The 25,270-nt window shown below is 40.9% G+C and overlaps 1 protein-coding gene across 4 annotated transcripts in view; it reads right to left on the bottom strand.

Annotated features, from left to right (window-relative positions):
- The window catches only part of LOC149197491 (uncharacterized), a 400,746-nt gene that overhangs the window by 70,000 nt on the left and 305,476 nt on the right, over positions 1-25,270 (bottom strand). For all 4 annotated transcript variants that reach the window (XM_089405857.1, XM_089405856.1, XM_089405859.1 and 1 more), the window contains 2 exons: positions 13,773-13,858; positions 13,473-13,582 (listed from right to left, as the gene is read on the bottom strand). In XM_089405857.1, the coding sequence (XP_089261983.1) occupies positions 13,473-13,582; positions 13,773-13,858 (196 nt within the window). The remainder of the gene's footprint in view (positions 1-13,472; positions 13,583-13,772; positions 13,859-25,270) is intronic.

The following is a 25,270-nucleotide window of genomic DNA, read 5'->3' as shown; positions in this document are numbered from 1 at the left end:
CCCCGAAGATATCTCAAAAGATTCTTGGCACCAACCCAGTGAAAATGATGAGGCTCAACCATCTGTTGACTCAAAGTATTCACAGCAAAACATATGTCCGGACGGGTGTTCACTAAGAACATTAAAGCTCCTATGAGTTGACGATACTCAGTAGGATTTGCCAAGATAGGCCCTGCAGCGCTGCCACTCAACTTCTTAAAGTTGAGTTCCATTGGTGTCGACACGGACTTACAGTCCACCATCCCAAATCTTTCTAGAAGCTTCACAATATACTTTCCTTGAGAAAGGAAAATCTCTCCAGGTCTCTGCTAGACCTCCAGGCCTAGGAAATAGTGTATCAGTCCTAGGTCTTTCATCTCGAACTCAGCAGCAAGCTCCCTCTTACATTGATGAATGAGAGGGTCATCACCTGTCAGGAAGAGGTCGTCCACATACAGCACTAGAATGAGAGGCTTTCCTTCCTCAACCTTAAAGTAAAGGTTTGGATCAGCATTGCTTCGAGTGAAGCCCAGCTTCATCAAGTAACTATCCATCCTCTCATACCAAGCTCTGGGTGCTTGCTTTAACCCATAGAGGGCTTTCTTCAACCTGCAGACATAAGTGTCTCGATCTTGAACTTCAAATCCCAGAGGTTGTTCTACATACACCTCTTCTTTTATTGCACCATGCAGAAAAGCGGTCTTGACATCCATCTGATGAAGACTCCATCCTTGCGTAGCAGCAAGGGCTATGATGGATCGGATGGTGGTATATCGCGCCACAGGTGCAAATATATCGTCATAGTCAATTCCTTCCTTTTGAGAGAATCCACGGGCAACAAATCTTGCCTTAAACTTTTCAACACTCCCATCAGATCCATGTTTAATCTTGTAGAGCCATTTAGCGGTGACAACAGATTTTTCCTTCGGTCTCGGGACCACATCTCAGACATCATTCTTCATAATAGCCTCATATTCTTCATGCATAGCATCCTTCCAGACTTGATGCTTGATGGCTTCCTCAAAAGATCCAGGTTCAGATTGTATAATAGTACTCATGGCAGCTAGATACCCTTGGTATCTACACGGCTTCTTGCTTTCTCGGAATGTTCCCCTTGGGGCAGCATGACCCTCAGCATCTTCGAGGGTGTCCATTTACAACAGAAGTCAACACTTTGACTTGTCTAGATCTGAGCATAGATCATCTCCTATAACGATGAGATCAGTTGAAGACATTCTGCTTCAACTGATCCTCCAAGGTGACTCCTTCACCTATCATCATCCTACATCAAGTTCTCAAGCTACACCACTGCATATGCATCATGCATCATCATGCTGCTCTTGATCTCATGCATCACTAAGGTTGTAGAAGTAGAACGTCCTATCATAGTGGTCATGTGATGGCACCAAACTGAGGTCACTCTAATAGTACCGAATCTTGTGGTCACTGAGTTTATCTCTACAATGACACTGAACCTCTACTTCTGCAATAACACCGAAACTGAAATCACAACACCGAATTGAAGTCACTGTCCTTTGTGGTAGCACCGAGACTTTTTCTTGAGATAGTAACAAGACCTTGTCCCTTAGATAGCACCGAAATCCTTTACTGAGATTTCACCGGGACTGTGGCACTGTGGTGAGACTTCATCACAGTGTTTGCACTAAAAACCCTTGTTTTAGTAGCACCGAAATATTCTCATTGAAAGAGCACTGAACCATACATGTGATAGCATATTAGAACATCATTTAATACTCCACGTTACTGTTGTACAAGATGTTTGTACTGCCATATGGATTTCACCGAGATCTACATTTCAGGACTATTGTGTGAGATAACTCGGTCCCTTCATTCGAGATTTTCATCCAACCGAGATCCTTACCCTTGTCACTTCTTGTAATACAGATCACTGTTTGCAATAGATACGTTACTGGATTATCTTCATACTGTTATTCAATATACTTAAACATCTATAGAAGAACCACCGAGATCTGTAGTCAAGACTGCTTCTTCTCATAGACAACGCTGGATTTTACCACGCTGTCACCTACAGTTACGTGGCATTAACACGGATCCCACGCTGTAGTATAACTGCTTTATAATAGATCAACTACAGGTATATCATAGATGTGTGGAGGTCGAGGGTATTCATTCATGGTGACTGCGTCCTTATGCCGAGATCATTTAATACACGCTGCCTGATCTATGTTGCCAGATCCCACGTTGCCAGATCAACGAACGTTACAGGATGCCGAGAGTGCCATGACTGCACCACGGTGCAATCAATACCTTGCTGCGGATATCATAGATCTGAATATTGTGCATCATGGAAACTTATTTCATCAACACGATTCTGCAGAAATAGTTTGCCGAGAGTTCTATCACTGTTGTTAATTGTGTTGGAGTTGTTACACATATGCCACCGTCTCACTGCTGTTCCATTGTGTTAGGGTTGCTACATGTATGCCACCGTATAATTGAAAACCTTTTCCTCACTGTGATTGCGAATGCACTATTGTGAGAGCACTGAGATATGTTCATCTACTTATATTCTGAGGCTACTGTCTCCCGAGTTGATGACTGTTCTTATAGCGAGGTGCAGTCAAACCCTTGTCCTCAGCTACATGTGGAGATGACTGCGGCTCCATATATAACTGCGGTTAACTACGTTTCCATATATAACTGCGGCTCACTGCGGCTTCATATATGACTGTAGCTCTTCATAGCTCCGTTGCTTTTGATTGCGTATGCATTCTTCATTGGCTGTGAGGGATCTCGACGATGGTTTCATTACTGCGGCTGACTGTATCACTGCGGCTATCATGTTATGCATGCGGCTCTACCTGCGGTTCTTCCGTGCTTGTTATCACTGCGGCTACATGCTATACCTTACAACATATTAGTGAAGCTAGAGACAAAGTCGTGACTATATTGGATACAAAACCATGTATTTCAGTGTCAGGACTACTACGTCAAGGGATCACATATGACTGAGCTGAGATCTGTTATGTTGAGACTATAATATGCCGAGGAAACCATATTCGAACAGAGATCCATACCAATACATTACGCAGAGGAATCATACTAGAATACAAGATTAGTCTCACATCTAATTACAGAGAATTGAACTGAGATTCAATATAATACATCACATAGAATTAGTGTCAATATCATTGCAGAGAATTAGGGCATGACTGAGCGTTTTGTACCAATGCGAGAGAATTATATATAGGGCTGTAGTTGCTACGTGAGAAATCTTGAGGCAAAGTGAGGAGAATATAGACCATGTGAGCTCTTATCCTGTAATGAATGCGAGCTAGAATTCTAAACCATCAAAGAGAAGAACTCGAACCCATCTGAAATCTCAGAACCATCCATTTCCTGCGTATACATAACTCCAGCATATGACTGCCAGAACCTCCTCTGCGTTATATATGTGTTTCCAGCGTATACATAACTCCTTGCACAGCGTATACATAACTCCAGCGTATGATTGCATAGCGTATGACTTCATGACTGCGTTCTCCCTTAGGGCATCATACTAGGCCGGCGTAATCTAGTGTGAATCTCCTTCTCCAAAACCCAAGACGTGGAGAGGAGATCACTTGAAGTGAGTTTGTCTTCACCTCAGCTCTGATACCATGTAAAGTTTTGAGGATGTTCTATGCTAACAGCAATTTCACTTTTCTCACAGCAATCATACAAGTAGATAAGCAAAATGCAGATAGAACATATAAGCAGATCTTACAGAAGACAAATCAGAAACAAGAAAAATGTATGTGTTCGTTTCGGCGGTCAACAGGATGCTTCAACCAGCAAAGTCTCCTTTGGTCAGCCAGCCCAGCATGTGTCACAACAACCCTCCAGGTAGCTCGTACTTTTAGGATGAGAGAGGAAGATGTGAGTTGTGTTGTCTTCAAATTCTCTCCAACTTTTCCTGTATATATATATCCATCAATGAGGGTGTGTGACACATCTGTTGGGCATGTGAGCCTACATTACAAAACTGGCTGACCTTGCACATATAATTTATTAAGAATAATAAATTCAAAATATAAGTTCTGCTCATCGGATTAAGACTATTTTTATATGGATTTTACACCTCTCAGAAAGAGGAATCCAACAAAAATATTAGCCTCTTAATCTGAGCATCAGAACATGGAGTTTGGACCTAGTTGTCCAATTTTAACAACGGAGCTTTCAACTATGTAATATGGAAGACCAGAATCTTAGATGTTCTGGAGGAATATGATCTTGAGGCCTACATCAAAAGTGTTGTAGTTGTTCTTGCTGACAACGATCAAAAGAAGTACAAGGCCGAGCAGGGGAAGGCAAAGAGGCTCATTCTCAATGGAGTTCAAGATCATGTGGTCTCACACTTGCAAGGCAAGGATACAGCCCGAGAGATGTGGGAAGCCTTGCCTTCTTTGTATGAAGGCTCTTCCGAACAGCGGAAGATGTATTTGGAGCAGAAGTTGCAACGAACTTTGATGCAGAAAGGAGAAGGGGTGAACCTCTATATTCAGCGTCTTCAGGACACTAGAGACCAACTTGCTACAGTGGGTTCCACTCCTCAGCCAACCGCAATGGTGAGGATAGCCCTGAATGGAGTCTCAGATGAATGGCAAGTTTTCCTCCAAAGCATATTGGGCAGAGAAAAACTACCTTCATGGGAGAAGATATGGACGACACTTCAACAGAAGGAGTTAAGGAGGGAACTAGTGAAGGTCAACCTCAATGGCAACAGTGGAAGTGGCACAAAGACGACAGAGGAGGGGGAGAACACCGCTCTAGCATCGAAGGGACAACAAAAGCAGAAACAAAAGGACATTTCGAAGGTGAAATGTTTTAGTTGTGGCGAGATGGGCCACTATGCATCCCAGTGTCCTTTGAAGAAAAATGATAAGGATGAGAAGCATGATCCTAAGGTTGCTTAACAAAGATTGATGACGATGAGTTTGCCATGAGTGCCCACGCATCTCCAGGAGGGAGATGGGGTGATATTGAGTTGTAGTTGAGAGGAGTACATGTGGGCAGGATCATTGAGGAGTCCACCTCTTGGATCGATTCCTTGCTACGGGAGCCAAAGTTTCAGCAGTAGCGAGATGGACTTAGTGTCAGATGATGCAATGGAGTGTTTGGAGGACAAATGCAGTAGCTTGGCACCAGAGACTGATCAGCGCAAAGCAAGGTTAGTAGCAGTGCAGTTGGCACAATGCAGGAGTCGCAATAGCGTAGAAGATTCAAAGGGTCAGAATCAACTGTAGTCAGATTCCAACATTCATTGTATTATGTTGAACACAGTGAAGTTCAACTAATTTTGGATGTTTTTCAGTTGCTTCTCTCAACAACTGAGTTGCAGTACGGATGCAGTGTTAGCAGTGGCAATGCTAGCAGCATAGCAGATGCAGCATTTGAGAGGGAGTTGTAATACAGATGCAACAGTGGTAGTGGCAGTGTCATGGGCAGCAGTACAGTAGCAGCAGTAGCACAGTGTTGGTGGCAGCAACAGTGTAGAAAGGAGGTGCTTCAGAAACAGAGCAACATGCAGGTGGACATTGTTGCTAGAGCACTTTCCTCGCTAACAGGGAGTGTTAGTTTTTGGTAGCATCAAAATTTCTATAGCCTTGAAAATTGGTGGAGAGGCTAAGGCACATGAGTTCTAAAGAACCCAGAAACCGTTTGGTGAAATTCCACCTAGATTGTATTTTATTAAAATAATTAATATTTTTAATGGAGTTCCTAAGTCTGAACTTAGGGAAATTAAAATATTAATGGGTATTAATCAAAATATGGGTGAGAATGATCTAGAAGGTGGATCAAGTCATGTTTTAATCTCAGTCATTCATTAGAGACTTAATCTTGGTCGTTGAAGACTCAACAAGAAAAGTATAAAATGGAGGCTTGGCATTCATTTGGAAACACAGAGAGAGATTGAGGAAATCGATTTTCTGAGGTGATAAGTTCTCAGGAGGAAAATTGGTTGGGGAGATCTTGCAGCTAAGGGGCAAAGAGAATCTTGGAGAAGGATTTTTCGAAAAATACAGAACAAAGAGGCGGAGAGAACTTGCAGAGAGGCAACGCAGTAGCCGGGAGAAATGACGTAGAAAAGTTGTCTGTCACGCAGAATCCAGAACTGCCGGAACAACCGAAACTATTGGTAACTGTCGAAACTACCGGGAACTGTCGGAACAACCGGGAGAGCTGACACAGAGGCAACACAATAGCTGGGAGACCTGACATAGAAAAGTTGCCTGTCACGCAAAATCTAGAAATGCCAGAACTGCCAGGAACTACTGAAACAATCGAGAGACCTGACGCAAAGGGCAAAGAAGGTGACACAGGGTTGACACAGAGCCAACACAGAAATAGTCGGGGTTAACCAGTCTTGTGCCGGATTAGGCAGAATTCTGCCGGGTGAAGTGAGGTAAAACTCACTCGGATTTTTCGCCAGTATTTTCTCTGTAAAGGATTGCTACATAAGAATCTGAGAGTTGTATTCAGATATTTCTCCTGCATAATAATAAACCCTCAGAACTGCTGCATAGGTTTTCCCGCATTGGGTTTTTCCGGGGACTATTGTGTCCAAAAACAAGTGTGTCTTATGTATCCTGCTCTTCGCTCTGTTTTCTGTTTCATGAGATCAAATAATTAATTAGTGTAGACTGCAGAAGTAATTTGCTTCAGTATTTAGAAGAATAGCTCGGTTAATGTATATTAAAATCAAGTAGGTGAAGTAGATTTAGATTTGTTACAATAAGGGTTCCTTCAGTGGTAGTAATTTTCACAAGGAACAAGACTTGGAACTCGAGCACTACTACTGCATGCTGGGGATGGCATGGTTGTTGCTTCATCTTCCTCTCTCATAAGTTCTGATTCCAGTTCTTCAAAATGTATAGTGCCATCCTCCAAATTATTGTCCTCTGGGTGGTTGTCCCAAATTTTATATGTTGGATCCTCATAAGCCCGATCACAATAATGACTCAACAACCTCAAGTTGTAGTGCACATAAGCTAAGATTTCTGTCCGGTTTTCATCGACTCTGTTTCTTCTCACATTATGTATGAAGTTGTAGGTGTGCCAACACCTCTCTGCAGAAGAAGTATTTACAACCTGTGAGAGAACTTTTGTTGCCAATTTTGGCAAAAGTCCCATGCCACCATATGCCTCCCACCATGTGAGAGCATCAAATCTGTCTCTATCTTCCATTGCATGCAAAAAACCAAACAAACTAGTGCAACTAAAGTATCTGCCTAATTCAAGACGCAGATTAGCACACTCCTCCCTGTGAGGTACCAACTTGTCTAATGCTTCCATATATCCTGTACATAACTCTGGATTTGTATGGGGTTTGACCCTAACCCCAGCCCCAGGTGCAGGTTGGCCCAACCAAGTTGGAGAGTAGTATTTTGGCATAAGGATATATACGCCAAGGCATGTAGTGGAACATTAAGTTTATTCCACTGTGTACACATACAATTGTGAATCAGTGTATACAAGTTGGGATCATCTTTCTGAACAATATCTTTTATTTGCCCCAACATGGTATCCATCTGCTCATACATCTCCCCAATCATTGGTTTATCTATATCTGCAAAACAAATCAAGTGATAAATGGGCTCGGTGAATTCCAATACTTGCCTCGCATGTGACCAAAACTGACCATCAAGAGCGGTCTCCTCCACCTGTTCAAAACCTTGCTTGTCAGCTGCATTTGTAGCCCTTTCCTTTAATACCTGCCAATGTGGACTTGATACCATGCTAGACAATGACTCTCTTACCTTCAAAAGACGCCTAAAGGTGAGGTAATAGCTAGCAAATCTAGTCTTCACAATCTTCAACAGCTCCAATCTTGAGTGACTACAGAAAAGCCCATGGGTATTGCTATGATTTGTAATAAATTTTATCATTTGTTTGCCTCTCTTGTACAAATCACCAATCCATTTGTATTGCTGGTTTTCGTTCTTAATAGTATCATGCATCAAAAGGTTCATTATGTGAACCAAACACCCAAACCAAAATATGTTGGGGTATTTATCCTCAATAATTGCTCTTGTTGCCTTACAATTAGGAGCATTATTAGTGATGACTTAGATGACATTGTATGGCCCAATATGTTCAATTGTTTCAAGTAATGGTTCTACAATGTTGATATCAGTCTTGAACTTGTCTGAGTAATCATATGCTGAAAGAAAGATGGCACCACTAACGGACACAATAAGAACACTTATCAATGGCTTGCCTTTTACATTTGTCCATCCATCAGATACAATGGTCAGTCCAAGAATTTGTCATTTTACTCAAAGAATGTGATATTTTTGCTTTTTCATGATCAAGTCCAACGGTTCTAGCCTTGTCATACCCAGGGCCCTTGTATCCTTTAGGGGCATCATTTATGGCAAAAACCATTTCATGCCAATAAGGTGAGCGAAGAACATTGAATGGTATCCCACATGCATAGAGAAACTGGTAAACTTTTGAATCCACATCATTCCTACACCCTTCATCAAGGAAATCTGATATGGTTCTACGCCTTAAAGAGATGTTTGGTGACCCTGTGCCTCCATATCCACTGCCATGGGAGGATGCTGAAGGAGTTCTTTGTGCATATGATTGTGAGCTTGGTTCAAAGAAACCCTTTGATTTTTTGGATTTGTATTGGGCTTCCTCCTCTTCCCTTATGTATTTGGCTCTATCTATTGCTGACACACTTGCACAAGTTTTGATTCCTATTTGTTTATCTCCATCCCATGGCCTTTTACCACAGAGGTGCCTTCTGGCACGGGTTTATGAACTTGTGTAATTATTGTTGCAATGGGGGTAGTGAAATTTAGTGGTTCCACCCCCTTTCCCTGCTTTAGGCCTAGTAACATATTTCCACAATGGGGTTTGATCTTGTTTAGTTTTTTGGGCTGAATCATGTTCACTCTCCTCCTCCTCACCAAGGTACTCCTCTCCGAGTTTTCATCAAATCCACTATAACCCAATTCTTCATCCTCTTCTTCATGTTCAACCCTCCTTTCTCTACTCTCCAACACCATAATAACCAAAAAATGAACCAAGAAGAAGAAAATGCCAAGCCACATAACCATGATGTTTGAAATTTGAAGTTTTGAATCTGCAAAAAAATGGAATGGGAATGGGATGGGAAATAGAAAATTTTATTTCTTTATTTATTTTGCAATGAACATAAAAAAATAAATTAAAAAATGCTAGATTAGAGTATAGAGCGTACCTCTTTGGCCTCCAATTTCCCCTTGCAAGCTCTTCAAACTCCTCCAAGCTCCTCTCCTTGCTTCAAACTATCTCCAAACTCTCTTTCTCTCTCAATGGGATGAAGTGCATAATGGGAGGGGAGAGGGTGTATTTATGCCCCCACCTCCCTTTCCATCTCTCCCTTTTTCCCTCCCTTTCCCCCTCTCCTAAGCCATCGTCGCCTCCCTCTCGGTCGTGCAGGCGTTGCCTTCTGTCGATCGGGAGCGAATTTTCCAACCGGGGAGCAGTCGGGAGTGACCACTTCCTGACCGCTCCCTGGTTGGAAAATTCGCTACGGGAGCGACACTCCCGAAAAAACCAGGGAGCGATTTTTTTTGGTCAGCTCCCGAAATTGCTCTCTATTCAGGAGCGCGCTCCCTAGTCGCTCCCGACCGGAGCGCGAATTGGGAGCAGGATTGTGAAGGGGGGGTGCTCCCCCGCAACCCTACTCTAAGGTATTAGATGCGATCATTATCTTCTCTTTCACCTAATGGTGGATTTGCCCCAAAAATTCTGTCCATTTTGTTGACCCAGACAATTACTGCTCTGTGGTCTTTTCCATCATATTTTGGTACCTCATTTTTAATCGTTGATGGTTTCTTTCTAGAACCCTAGTGTAATATTGGCTACCTAAAAAGCATATCTTTGGTAGCTCTGAAGGTTCATGCTCATTTGCAATTTGCGGGCTATTTGTCGGTTCTTGATAGAGAACATACTGTAACATCAATGTGTCTACCTTATCTATTAGTTTATTAATTTGTTCATTGAGTTTTTTGGTAGTCTCGTCGATTTTGAGGTCTCTCTGTAGTATTTGTTCCATCATCGATGTCAACTCCTTTTGTCCTTCATTAAATTCTTTTTGAGCTTTTTCTAAGCCTAAATCGGACTAGTTCGAGATTAACGTTGGCTTGTAACTCCTCGTTGATCACCATCTGGTTCTTGTTTTTCCTGACGGAACCCACTTATTTTTTTAAATTATATATATATATATATATATATATATATATATATATATATATATATTGTTAAATTATATAATTATTATTATATTATATAACTATAGAATATATTTACAGGACCATAACTTTAATTTTAAACTATATGATTATGGAAAATAAAACATGATGTGGGAGATGAGAGTGTAATATAAAGGGGGACAAGATGTGTGGAAGAGTGTGACGGTCAGAAGGAAGATAGGTGTGAATGAATACAACGGAAATGGGGTGTCAGCACTGCCGGGAAGATATACGACAGCGGAAATGTTAAAATTGGCAACTAGGGCTAAACTCCATGTGGGTCATGATGTCATATTATTAATGGAAGCTGATATTTTTCTTGGATCCCTCTCACCGAGAGGAGTAGGATTGATCTAAACATCATCCGATTCTGAAAAGTATTCATGGAGATATGAATTTATTTGTGTTATGGGACAATTCGTCAAGGTCGGCCAGAAACCAAATAAACCCCACTTGTGCTCAACGTTTTAGTATAAATAGAGGTGGCCTTCAAGTCATTTCAACACACTTGGAATCTCTTCCTCTCTACTTGTCTTTAGGTTTTAGTAGGAGGAAAGATCCTAAGGGATAATGCTGCCCTAATCCAGAGGGCAGAAGTCAGAATTGCAGGGAACTGCCGAGAATAGCTGGAATCGCTGGAACTGCCGGGAATAGCTGGAATCGTCGGAACTGCCGAAACTGTTGGGAATAGCCGGAACTGCTGGGAATAGCCAGAACTGTCGGAACTGTTGGGAATAGTCGGAACTGCCGAGAACTGGAACTGCTGGGAATAGCCGGAACTGCTAGGAATAGCCAGAACTGCCAGAACTGCTGGGAATAGCCGAAACAGCCGGGAACTGCCGAAACAGTCAGGAAAGTTGGCGCAGAGGGTAGAAGCCGAAACTACCGGGAAAAGCCAGAACTGCCGGAATTGTCGGGAATAGCTGAAATTGCTGGGAACAGCCGAAATTGTCGGAACTGCCGGAACAGGCAAGAAAGCTGACGCAGAGGGCAGAAGTCGGAGCTGTCGGGATCAGCCAGAATTGTCGGAACTACTGGAACTTCCAGGAATAGCTGGAATTGCCGGAACTGCTGGAACTGTCGGGAACTGCCAGAACTACCAGGAACAGCCAGAACTGCCGGAACAGCCAGAGCATCTGTCTCTGAAGGAGAGCAGCATGCAAGGGACAAGTAACTAACATTGGGACAGTTGTATGGTACTTAGCAGCAAATACACCAAGTATAGAATGTTACAGCTAGCATGTAAGGGAACGCTAGCATGCAACAGCAAGGACAACAAGCATGCTAGGGACAACAAGCAAGCAAGATGCAGCCAACACATAGGTCACTATGGCAACATGGTGCAACAATGGCACATAATGCAATACAATGATGGGTACAGTCATGATTAATGAAGCATGATGAGATGCAGCATAGTGATGATGGGTGCAGCGTGGTGAGGTGCAGCATGATGACGAAATGCAGCACAATGATAGGTGAAGGAGTCACCTTGGAGAATTAGTTGAAGCAGCATGTCTTCAACTGATCTCATGTATCATCTTCTTAGAGATGATCTATGCTCTTATCTAGATAAGTCAAAGTGTTGACTTCTGTTGTAAACAGACTATCTCTCTCTCTCTCCCTGTTGAACTATTGAAGAACATATAAGAAGAATTGATCAAGGGTTTCTCCACATTAGGGTTTGTCCCTGGCTAGCGCCACATCTTGTGTCCTCATGTCTTGGCTTGTCTTCTGCGATTTATGTTTATGTTCTATCTGTAGTTTACTTTAATGTTGATGTGATTGCTAATCTGGAAAAGATATTGAGCTAATTGTGAAAATTGAAATAAATTGCTCTAAGCATAGAACATACCTAAAATTAACATGAAAGCAACAGGTCACATGGTACAAGATGGGATAGACTGATTGGTTCAGCAAAGGAATCAAAGGACTGTGGGTAACGCAGTGTGGTTTTCAGACGAGAGTCAACAGATGAACAATGAAATGTGTACAACATAACAAATGAAACAATGCAGGAGTGGATAGGTCGTGATGATCAGTGGAATGGTGTGGGTGAATATGGACTGAATGCGACGGGAACAGGGTAGGATGGTGCAGTGGGGAGCAGTTCCTAGCGAAGCAGCAAGAGTAGTATAGCGAGCAATGAACCGACCAACAGAGGATAGAAATTTGTAGAGACTGTGAGAGTGGAACAATGGATAGGGTTACAACCACTAGAATGTAATAGCATAGGTGAGAGAATCGTAGGCTTTGATACCACTATTAAAGGAGCACAATTGAATATGCATAACACTATATGTGTATGTGCAAATAAATAAATTTTTATTATTGATGAATTGAATGAATGAATGATGGTGATTACATGCCTTCGTGGCAGTGGCCTATATAGACATTGATTGGCCACAAAATTGAATGGTCATGTTATTTGACCCTCACCTCTATAACTAGTTAATTAATTAATTAATAATAATATTATTATTTATTTACTTATTATTTTATTCATAACATAACCTGCCTCAAGATCCATGAGCTACCCTGGGGAATGTGAACTACATTGGAAACCATGAAAAAGTCCAAACATTAGCATGAAGCCAATGCCACCCCTCAAACCCTAGGGTGGTCCAAAGGCACTATCAAGCACCACCAAAATCCTCCATCAATGTTCACAAAATCAACAAGTACCCCAACTGTCCAATATCCAAAAATGCAAGGGTCTATTGAACAAATTCACATTTCATTATATTTACCCAGTTTCAAAATGAGGGGTAACACCTCCTTTTAAGGCTTCTAAAGTTCTATGTATGGCGTTGTTGATTGTGTTAATACAAGTTCAAGGATTGATGTTTCCCAAATAATATCCCATAGTTTAATATGTTAAACCTCTGAATTGTCAATGTTTTATGAGTTGCTATAGATAGATGAGTGTGTAGGATTAATTACTCATTTCAATTGTTGGTGCTAGTCTTGAGTTTCTGTGGCACAATTCTTGATAATCCCTCTCATGGATCATAATTAATGCCCTGGTCACATGACATGTATTTAATATTCTAAAAGCTTCTGAGCTACTAATTATTTAGGTCTAGTTGCCAAAGCAAATTGTATCCACTGATAAGGAAGTGGGATCTCAATCTCCTGGAAAAGCTGATAAAAAAAAAAAAAACATTCAGCAACAAAGTAGATATCACACAAGAAATATCATAAACAAATCATGGTGGCAATGACCTGGAATAAAATCAGCGTTATCACCAGCAAGTGCCATTACATCTACAATCTGTGAGGGTTTCAGGTCCCCATATTTCTCAGCAAACTGCTCTACACCAAATGATACAATCCTGCATATGAACCAAATCAATGATTTCATGAAACTATGAAAATTTGTTCACATAGTAATAAAAATAACAAAATTGAAACATGACAAAATTTAGGCTTATAGCACCAGCCTAAAGCTACTTATATTCAACAGAACACAAACATAAACTATTTCTGCAAGCATAAATGAAGCAAGAGGGCTATAATATTAACCTAGATCCACGGGGTGAAATTCTCAAGAGTCGTAATGAAGGACACAAAATCTGGAAGAAATCTTTATCTGGTGACACAACCCGCACCTAAAAAAACAGAAAGGAAAATTTTGCTTAGATTGCAAAGCACACAAGAACATTGAATAGAAGGAACCAAGAAGGCAATTAGCTTATTTCATTATGCCAATGATGCAATGAAACCTTTATCATGGGATTTGTAACCATCTGTTAGAAAGTGAATTTGCTAAAAGTAAAGAAGGCATCAAGAATACAAGACAAGAAAAGAACATGTATATAATTATAAATAAGAACAACAAACTAAGGAAATAATTTAGATATCAAATTAGTTTGTCAAATAACTATGTTACACATGTCTTAAACTAAAAGAAAAGATGTCGTTTCTAAATATCATACTTACCAAGTTTGAGTTCAAATTAGTGTTATCGATACTGGACCTGAATCAGCTAGTCTTCCAGTTTGGGCCCAAAACCAGACTAGAACTGGTGGAACCAGCTGGTCCGACCGGTTTGGGCCCAAAACTGGTCCGATTCAGGCTTTAAAACTGGAATAGGCCGGTTCAGTATCAAACTGGCCTAATTCACCGAACCAAACGGTTCAGGAATGGTTCCGTGCAGTTCGTACCCATGCGAGCCAGCTTAAAAGAATTGCCTTTTTTATTTTTTATTTTTTCATTTAGTTGGCCCACTTCTAATTTTCCCCTAGGCCAACCTAACATTCAAGCCTATGGCCCTAGTATTGCTATGCAACTCATGGTAATGTTAAATTATTAAAGTAAAAGGATCCTTTTACTTAAATTTTTCGCATTACCATGAAATGGCTTAAAAATGTTTGAGAGTGGTTCCAACCTCAGTGGATTTCATATGGAGAAAGTAGAATTTTAGATCTCACTCAAAATACAACAGATTAACAGTTTTTTTGTATTTCAAGAATTGGGGGGATTGTAATGTTTCAATTGGATTTTGTCATGTACAAGGGTATGTAACTAGTATTTAATCAAGAGCACCAAGCCCTCTATGTACTTTGATGTTAGTGGCATTGGTTGTTGAACTCCTCTATCATGACTTTACTAAAAATGTACTCATCACTCAAACAAAATGGCTTAGGATGTTTGAGAGTGGTTCCAACCTCAATGGATTTCATATGGAGAGAGTAGAATTTTAGATCTCACTCAAAATACAACAGACTAATAGTTTTTCCATATTTCAAGAATTGGGGGAATTGTAATGCTTCAATTGGATTTTGTCATGTATAAGGGTATGTAACTAGTATTTAATAAAGAGCACCAAGCCCTCTATGTACTTTGATGTTAGTGGTATTGGTTGTCGAACTCCTCTATCATGACTCTACTAAAAATGTACTCATCACTCGAACAAAATCTTGACTTGACATGCTGCATTTTTTCTATCTTATTTTAATGCTTAGAGGGTTATATTGATGACGAAGATCCTAATATAGGCAATAATTTTTATGATATGTGGATATTTGTTGTAGTATGGTTTTTTTTATGCTAGAGGCCATCTAGACCCTATTTGTTGATGTATTTTCGGTTCAGAGATGGATTGCACTCGATGCTATTTTGGTTATGTGCACCCTTACATGCTATATAAATGAGAAATTTTGATTATTTGTGTGTAAATGGTTTAGATTCATATGGAGGCACATGAATATATATGTTTTTCTTTAAAATTTGAATATTTTGTATTTTTGGTCAACTAGTTTTTTGGTCTCGTTTTTTTACTGGTTCTTGATCCACAAGATTTTTTGGTTCGATCACCAATTCAATTCCGTTAACATTGGTTCAAACTAGGGTATGGTAAGATATGGAAAAAAATCAAATGGAAAAAATCCAGTACAAATAAAATGAGATAATTTTATTAGTGTCCAACAAATGACGGCCCATAGTTCAATGGGACTGCTAAGTACACAAGTATCAATACTCTGTGGGAGTGCAAGGGCTACTCCTATAAAAAGAATGGGAAGTATCCATATTACTAATACAAGAAACAAGGAATTTCTTAAAATTTCAAGAAAATCAAACACCTACGGAAAGAAGTATCTATGTATGTTGCAGATGAAAAATATCTTTGTATGTCTGAGGAAAGTCTCAAGACTTGTCACAAGAAACATTTTGGCCAAAGAATCAAACTTGACATGGGACTCTGCAAAACCTCATGAATTGACCCAATAATGGTTTAGTGCCATGAAAAGGATATATATATATACCATTTTAGAATATAGTTATACATAACAGGATACACTGAATAAAATACAAAAGTAACATTTCTGAACAGAACCAAGTATATCATATGATCACAATCAGTCAGCATAACATCATTCATCCATCAAGATTAAAAATCAATCATAGACCATGGTATGAAAATATGATTGATGAACCAAAATGAACAAATGATCTCAAAAAGTAAATTTTCCAATGTCAAGAGTCAATACTTAAATACTCAAATCTGAAATCACATGATGTGGGGCCCTAAATTATATAAAATATACCCAAACTTTGTAATTTACTCAGATATTTACTTTAACCAAAATATGAAACTTGCTTTAACAATTTAACCAGAATTCATAATTTTTCCCTAAATTTATCATTAATCAAACAGTGAATTTGAAAATAAAATGCAAAAGAATACCTGGAAGCTAATTTGAAGAAGTTTCTTGTTTGATGTTTCCCAATTTGCTCCTATTATCAAAAGACCAAAACCTCCCAGCCAAACTGGGTACAATCTCGGTACCCAGCTCCAAAACACTTCAAATTCGAAGTAATTTGGCCCTCGTGCCCAAAAGCTTCAAGAACAACTGCTCAATTTTTCTGTCTAAGATTGTCTTCCTATTTCATTCTTTGTCCTATGTAAGAACCCCTGAAAATAAAATTGCCCCTTCTGTCCTCAACTCACTGATAACCTTCCCCATTCACTGCCCTCTCCCACCGTCTTCATAACCAGGATTAGAAGAAGGCGGAGATCAAGTCAATATGATCCTAGCCATTGATTAGGCTCTAATCTGGGTCATTGATTGATCAACGAGAGGATTATAAGAGAAGGCTTGATGGGCACTTGGAAAATACACCAGAGGCAGATACTTAGTTACCCGAGTAAGATCGATTTTCTCACTGGTTGAAGTTCGGCAAGAGAAAATTGAATCAGAGGGAGAGTTGCAAGTGGAAAAGAGAGTGAGGGTAATCAGCATCAGTCAGGGGTGCAAGAGCAGAAGACACATAGCAGAGGGAGGACAACGCAGAAGTTGTGACGCAGAGGAGAAGATGCAGAGGCAATTTGATGCTGGGACTGCACAGTCCTCACACAAGAGCTGACGCAGTGAGCGGCAGAGGGGGCAGCAGGTCCTCTCCTGGATCAAAAACCAGCCGGGAAGTGTCTGTAAAATTTTCTCTCAGAGATTCATCTTCTATTTTGTTGGTTGTAACTTGTACATGAGATATTTGTTGAAGAATAATAAAGAAACTCTCATCTGTTGCACCAATTTTCCCACATTAGGTTTTTCGGAGGACGGTTGTCCAAAAATAATTGTCATTATATTTGTGCCAGTATTTTTCTTTGCATTTACTTTTCACGGTATTTTAATTGTGAAGGCTGCAGTAGAATTTATTTCGATATTTACCGTAAGAACACTATGAATAACTTATTTCTGAGTTAATAAGTAGAAGAAATAATATTGATCGTTGCAGTTGGATTTCTATTTAGAGATTTTCACATGGTATTAGAGCTAAAGTCAAGCAAGAAGAAAAGAGTCTAAAGACCCAGCATTGAAGGAAGAAAGGAATTCGAAATTCCTGCAGAGGCAGTAATTCGAATCCCTAGAGGGTTTGCGTAGTTCAAGTTGGGAGGGCTAGATTTTCGTGGTAAATCTCTCTCTGAGTGAGTCGACAGAGAGATAAGATTTCCAGATCGAAATCTGTCAGCAGCAGAAGGAGCAGGGCAGTAGAAGATTCAGCGAAGAGGAGTTTCTCTGGTGGGACGCAGTTTTTTCTGCAACAGTTGTTGGGGCAGGGTAGCGTCAGAAATTGTTTGAAAAATAACACAAAGATGGATACTCAAAGTGTCTCAGAATTGTCTTCCAGATTAGAAGAAGAATTCGCATGCTTAGCAAATTCAGCATCAGCAGATGTTTGGTACATTGATAGCGGGGCTTCAGCTCATATGACTGGAGTATGAGAACATTTCTCGAGCTATCAAGAAGAACAAATGGACTTCCAGATTGCTATGGGAAATAGAACAAAGTGTACTCCGGTAGGGAGAGGCACTGTAGTATTTCGGACGGAAGCAGGGACCAGCATCCGAGCCACCAATGTTCTGCATGTGTCAGGATTAGGACTTAATCTGATTTCAATGTCCCAGTTACAGGACAAGGGATACGATGTATACTTCATTGGAAAGAAAGTATATGTCAAGCATCCAAGCTGGAAGAAGAAGAGACAAATTGGAACTCGAAGCAACAAATTGTATAGGTTGCAACTTGAGTCTCCAATGGCATTGATAGGCAGCAACTATAATGGTGAAAAGGAACGAAATGAATTATGGCACGGGCAAATTGGACACTTACACCATGGAGCAGTGAGGATGCTCAGAGATACTATTACAGGAATACTAGCCCTTAGTAGTGAACATGATGACTTATGCAGAGGATGCGTACTAGGGAAGTACGCTAAAGAAACTTTTTCCGAAAGTAAAAATAGAGCAGAATGTGTATTGGGATTGATAGACTTAGATATTTTTGGTCCAATGTCCACAAGAGCTCTTAGTGGTGGCGAATACTTTGTCACCTTTATTGATGATCACTCTAGAAAAACCTAGATCTATTTCTTAAAGACCCAGGATCAGGTCTTTGATCGAAACAGGGAGTTTAAGGCTCTTGTTGAAAATATGACAGGGAAAAAGATAAAGGTATTGCATTCAGATAATGGTGGAGAAGATATGGACAAAGACGTCATAGATTTCTACGCAAAAGAGGGTATCAAAAGAGAATGGAGTAGAAGAGCGGAAAAATAGAACTATTGTTGTGGTAGCCAAAGCTATGTTGTATGATCAAGACTTGCCTAGATTCTTGTGGGCAGAGGCATGCAACACAACAGTATATATCCAGAATATAACTCCTCACATAGCATTGGGGAAGAGAACGCCCGAAGGTGTCTTCAAGGGAAGAAGTCGGAATAAGTCATCTCAAGATATTTGGAAGCATGGCATATTGTCACCAATGTTGCACGAAGCGGGAGCGAAGCGGAAGCGCGGAAGCGTCATTTTCCAAAAATCTAGGAAGCGAAGCGTCCGCGGAAGCGTCTGCTATATATATATATATATTTTTATATTTTTTTGCATTTATACTCAAAACAAACATCCCAAATACCAAATTAATTGTAGAAGACATGAAAACATGCATATTTTTGCATAAATCAAGATAGATATGGCATCCATGATTCCATTGTAGTTACTAGTATGTACAACAATCATCTATATTCTAGCTATTACAAACATACATCAAATTTTTAAGCATATTATAAAACATAAAACATTTAAGCATATTATAAAACATAGAACATAGAGCATATTATGATTTATCTAGCAAGTGAGCAACTGTCAACATTTGTCATGTCCAAAATTCAAATAATAATGTTTACAAAATATGTCACTTGGTCACCGCCAAGCCAAAAAGGTTCAAAATTCAAATTCACAAGTCTACAAGTCTAATGAGTAATCTATGACAAAAAGAAGTAGATTGTGAATATATCTACTAATCTCTCCTCCTTCCACCACGAATAGAACGTGATGGCGGGCCTCCACGTGGTGGCAATGAAGAAGATGGTCCCTGTGTAAGTCGTGGCACTGGAACTGATGAAGAAGAACCCCCTGCTGTTGGTGTTGAACCATGGAACCTAGGAACCAAGGGACCAGATGGGGGTGGGGGTGGTGGCATATCAACACGGTCATCGTCATCCTAGAATCGCTCAAAAAATTCATGCAAAAAAAAAAAAAAACACTAGTTAACAAAAAAATTAAAAACATGAATTAGAGAAATGCTTTATAAGGGAAAATTGGAAAATTCATACCACAATGGACATACCTGGATAAGAGCATCCTCTAATTGCTCTAGTCGCAACACTCCATCCTCCAAATTGGGCTCCTCTGGATTCTTGTCCCAAATCAACAAGTCTTTATTAGACCTTGCATCTTCACAGTAATGGGACAACAATCGCAAGTTGTAATGAACATAAACCAAGCTCTCTGCCCGGTCTAAATTCAACCTGTTCCTTTTAACACTGTGGATGAAAGAATAAGAGCTCCAACACCTCTCTGCAGAAGAAGTGTTTACCAACTGTGATAGCACCCGCAATGCCAAACTCTGTAGAAGTGGAGTACCCCCTCCATGCATGTTCCACCACTCAAGAGCAGAAAAATGCTCTCGATCTTGAATTGCATGCATGCTCCCAAATGGACCAGTGTTGAGCGTATAGTTGCTCACCTGTCTCCGTACCAATGCAGCCTCCTCATCATCAGGGATTAATCTACTCAATGCAGCCATATATTTTTCGTGAACCTCTCTATCTTGGTGTGGTTTTTTCCTGCTTCCCCCCCCAGGTGCTGTTGTTGAAAGCCATGATGGATGATAGTATTTAGGTGTCAAAACATATGCTAATGCATGCAATGGAATATTTAGCATTTCCCATCGGTTTTGCACCTCTACACGAATATAATTGTACAAGGTGGTATCTCTAGGCTCAACAATGTCTTTAATCTGCCCCAACATGCTATCCATTTGCTCATACACCTCCCCAATTACTGGTCGATCTGAATCTGCAAACTTGATCATGTAATAAATTGGTTTGGTGAATTGCAAAACATATTTAACCTGTGACCAAAAGTAACTGTCAAGAACAGTGTCCTTGACTACATTAGCACCATCTGTGTCAGTGTTAATTTCATCCCATGTTTTAGCACACACCAGATTAGTTAAAGCTTGTCTCACCCTCACTAGCCGCCTAAAGGTGAGGTAATAACTAGCAAATCTTGTCTTTGCAATTTTAAGCAATTGCAACTTGGAGTAAGTGCCATAGAAGTAGTTTACCCTTGTATGCCCTGTGATGAATTTAATGAGTTGCTTCCCTTTCCTGTAAACCTCAGCAATCCACCCACAATCTTTGTGTTTCACAATATCATGCATCAAAAGGTTCAATGTGTGAACCAGGCACCCAGACCAAAAGATGTGTGGATGAGTACGCTCTAATTTTTCCTGCTGCCTTACAATTTGCTGCATTATCTGTGATCACTTGAACCACATTATTCGGACCAACATCTTTGATTGATTTCAATAGGAGATCTGCAATGTTTTGTGCAGTTGCACTGATGGAGGAGGAGTCATGACATGCAATAAATACTGCACCACTAGAAGAAACACCAAGAACATTTATCAAATGTTGGTTTCTAATATTTGTCCACCCATCTGATACAATGGATACCCCGGAATCCACCCACTCGTGTAAAACGTGTCAAAGCTCTTTGAACCTTAGCTTTTTCTCTTTCTAATAACACTGTTCTAGCTTTCTCATAGTTGGGGGCCTTGTATCCTTTTGGGGCTTCATTGATGGCCTTTACCATGTCATGCCAATAGGGAGAGCGAAGCACATTGAATGGTACACCGCAAGCACAAAGAAAACGGACTATCTTTCCATCCACATCATCCCTCCCAGCAACATTAAGGAAATCCCCTATTGTTTTTCTACCTCCAGAGGTTGCAGAAGTACCATAAGGAGATGGGCAACTACCAAATTTAGAGGTTGCACTTGATTCAGAATGAGTTTTTTGTTTCTTGTTTTTTTGTTGTGCAGCCATCTCTATTTGGATGTATTTTTTTCTTTGTTCAGTTGAAATGTTTGGGCAAATTTGTACCCCCACAGAACCCTTTTTTTCATCACTGTCCAGCACCCCACAAAGATGCCTCCTCAGATGGGTATATGAACCCGTATATGGTTTTCCTCCATGACAACCATGAGGGCACACAAATTTGTAAGATCCACCACCCTTTCCCCCATCAAGTTTGGTCACATAGTTCCACAAGGGTGTTGATGTACCTTTCCCATCTTGTGCTTCAATGTCCCCTTCAAGTTCATCCCCTTCCTCTTCAAACCCTTCCTCCTCATCATACATTGGGTTACTACTATTAGGACCAAGTTCATCCCCTTCCTCTTCCCCTCTATTCCTCACCCTTGCCATCATTAAAACCAAGAGTGGAATGATACATAGAAGCCAAAAGAACACCATCTTGGAATATGGATATAGGTGGTGGACAACCTGTAAATAAAGGAGCAAGTAGAAACAATGGGAAAGAGTAGGAGAGGGAGGAGAAAAATACAATTTTTTTTTTCAAAAAAACAAGGGAGTTTGGGGTTTGAACTTACCTCTTTAGCTCTTGTAGATGAAGTCCTCCAAGCTCTTGCTCCAAGCTCCTCCTCCTTCTCCTAGCTCCTCCTTCTTCACTCCTCCAAGCTCTCCTCTCTTCTCCTCTCCTTTCCTCTCTTCTCTTCTCCTCTCCTCTCTTCTCTTCTCCAACTCTCATAACTCAAAGTGAGAAAATGAGAAGAGAATGGGGGCTTTATTCTTTTCTAAACTCACCCTAAACTCACCCTAACCTCACCCTAACCCACCCACTCATGCAAACTCAAGTTAACTTTTAAAAAAAATTCGAGTTACATTGCTGCCCGCGCGGAAATTTCCGGAAGCGCGGATCCGGAGCTCGTGAAGCGTGTGCTTCCGGGCCGAAGCGTGGCGCTTCCGGAGGCCCGAAGCGCCCTCCGAAGCGCGGATCCGGGGCAACGCAACCTATATTCCAGGAATCGTTTCAAAAAACAGGAATCGCGCTTCATGAATTTTGGAATCGCGCTTTGCCTGGAGGTTCCAGAACGCTTCCGTACGGGACGCGATTCCGGCCTAGGATCCGGGGGGGGGGGGGGCGATTCCTGCAATTATGATTGTCACATTCAAGACGAAAAGCACAGTAAACTGGATCAGACCGCAGAAAAGGGGTACCTCGTTGGATATAGCGAGACCTCAACCGTATACATAATCTACATTCCTAGCAGCACGAAGATTGTAGTAAGACGAAATGCAAAGTTCATGGAGGATAGAGCTATCAGGAAATCTCGATAGATGTCAGCAAAAGGTCAGTCTGAAGAGGTTCCATTAGTCCAACAGCAGCAGGGGCTGGAAGGAGGATAGGCAGGAGGACAAACACCTAGATCGAGTACAATGACTAGTACCAGTTTTTCCTCAAAAGAAGGAAATCCAGATAGTTCTCAGCAGATGAAACAACAGGATCAGGAGGAAGAGTTCATTGAGCCTCCTACCACCAATGGTAGAACCAGTAGAGAAGTACGACAGACACTAAGGGATGCAGAGGACTTTGTTGGAGCTCCTAGAACCGAGAAAAGGCAGCGTGGACAACCTGACAGATAGCAGGCCTCGGTAGCTTAGGTTGAAGAATCGTCTAGATTTCAAGAAGTCATTCAACACTAAGTTTGGGTGGATGCCATGGTAGAAGAATACAGTTCTATCATGACGAACGATGTTTGGGAAGTAGTACCTAAACCAGAGGATAGATCAGTTGTAGGATCAAGATGGATATACAAGATCAAGTACGTTACAGATGGCAGTATAAGGAAGTACAAGGCTAAGTTCGTGGCAAAGGGGTACGAACAGAAAGAAGGAATAGACTATGAAGAGACCTTCACCCCAATAAGTCGTTATACCTCTATCAGATCCATTATATCCCTAGCAGCTCAAATGGGATGGGAAATTCACCAGATGGATGTCAAGACAACATTTTTGAACGGGGTGATAAAAGAGAAGGTGTATATAGAACAACCCGAAAGCTCTGAAACTCATGAGAAGAGAACTCATGTATGCAGATTAAAGAAGCTTTGTATGGGCTCAAGCAGACTCCTAGAGCATGGTATGGTCGGATTGATAGTTACTTGCGACAGTTGGGATTTGTCAAGAGTGATGTTGATCCCAATCTCTACTATTTAATGGTAGAGAATGAGCCACTTATTCTGGTATTATATGTGGATGACTTGTTTTTAACAGGGTCATCTAGGCTCATACAAGACTGCAAGAAGAATCTTGAAGCAAAATTCGACATGAAGGATATGGGGTTGATGCATTATTTTCTAGGGTTGGAAGTTTGGCAGAAGAATGGGGAGATCTTCCTTGGGCAAGGAAGATATGCTACAAAGATTCTGAAGAGATTCAAAATGCAGGATTGTCGACCCATGGCTACTCCCATGATCACCAACTAGAAGAAAATAGATGCATCAAGAGACAAGGAAGTGGACCCCACCTTGTACAGACAGCTCATTGGGTCGCTCATGTATCTGGTCAACACTAGGCCAGACATCTGCTTTGCTGTCAACACTCTTAGTCAGTTAAGGGTAGAACCGGGAAGGGTGCATTGGGTAGCAACTAGACACATTCTTAGGTATGTGCGTGGAATAGTCGGATATGGGTTGAAATACTCCTGAGGGGAGGACGTCAGATTGAATGGGTTCACAGATGCAGATTGGGCAGGTAGCTCAGTAGACCGGAAAAGTACCACCAGGTACTGCTTCAATGTTGGATCAGGAAAGATATCTTAGTGTAGCAGGAAGCAGAAGTCAGTAGCTCTGAGCTCAGCAGAAGCTGAATATTTGGCAACCAACACAACTACGTGCAAAGCTATATGGCTTAGAAAATTGCTTGTGAGTTTGTTCAGAAAAAGGATGGAAGCGACCAGGGTTTACTGTGATAATCAGAGTTGTATCAAACTCTCTAAGAATCCAGTATTTTATGATCGGTCGAAACACATTGATATCATATGTCACTTTATCAGAGGCTGTGTTCTGCGTGGGGCAGTACAGCTGTAGTATGTCCCCATAGGAGATCAGGTAACAAACATACTCACAAAGACTCTAGGAAGAGCTATGTTCATTCAGTTCAGAGAAAAGATGGGGATGGTAATACTCCCGAGGGGAGGACGTCAGATTGAATGGGTTCACAGATGCAGATTGGGCAGGTAGCTCAGTAGACCGAAAAAGTACCTCTGGGAACTACTTCAGTGTTGGATCAGGAAAGATATCTTAGAGTAGCAGGAAGCAGAAGTCAGTAGCTCTGAGCTCAGCAGAAGCTGAATATTTGGCAGCCAGCACAGCTACGTGCGAAACTATATGGCTTAGAAAATTGCTTGTGAGTTTGTTCAGAAAAAGGATGGAAGCAACCAGGGTTTACTGTGATAATCAGAGTTGTATCAAACTCTCTAAGAATCCAGTATTTTATGATCGATCGAAACACATTGATATCATATGTCACTTTATCAGAGGCTGTGTTCAGCGTGGGGCAGTACAGTTGTAGTATGTCCCCATAGGAGATCAGGTAGCAAACATACTCACAAAAGCTCTAGGAAGAGCTGAGTTCATTCAGTTCAGAG

This window comes from Pinus tabuliformis, chromosome 2_2, assembly GCF_031772625.1.
Source record: "Pinus tabuliformis cultivar Carrire ecotype Pingquan chromosome 2_2, CPIR1, whole genome shotgun sequence".
NCBI lineage: Eukaryota > Viridiplantae > Streptophyta > Pinopsida > Pinales > Pinaceae > Pinus > Pinus tabuliformis.
Note: the sequence above shows the minus strand (reverse complement) of the source record. Positions and strands in the feature narration are given on the sequence as shown.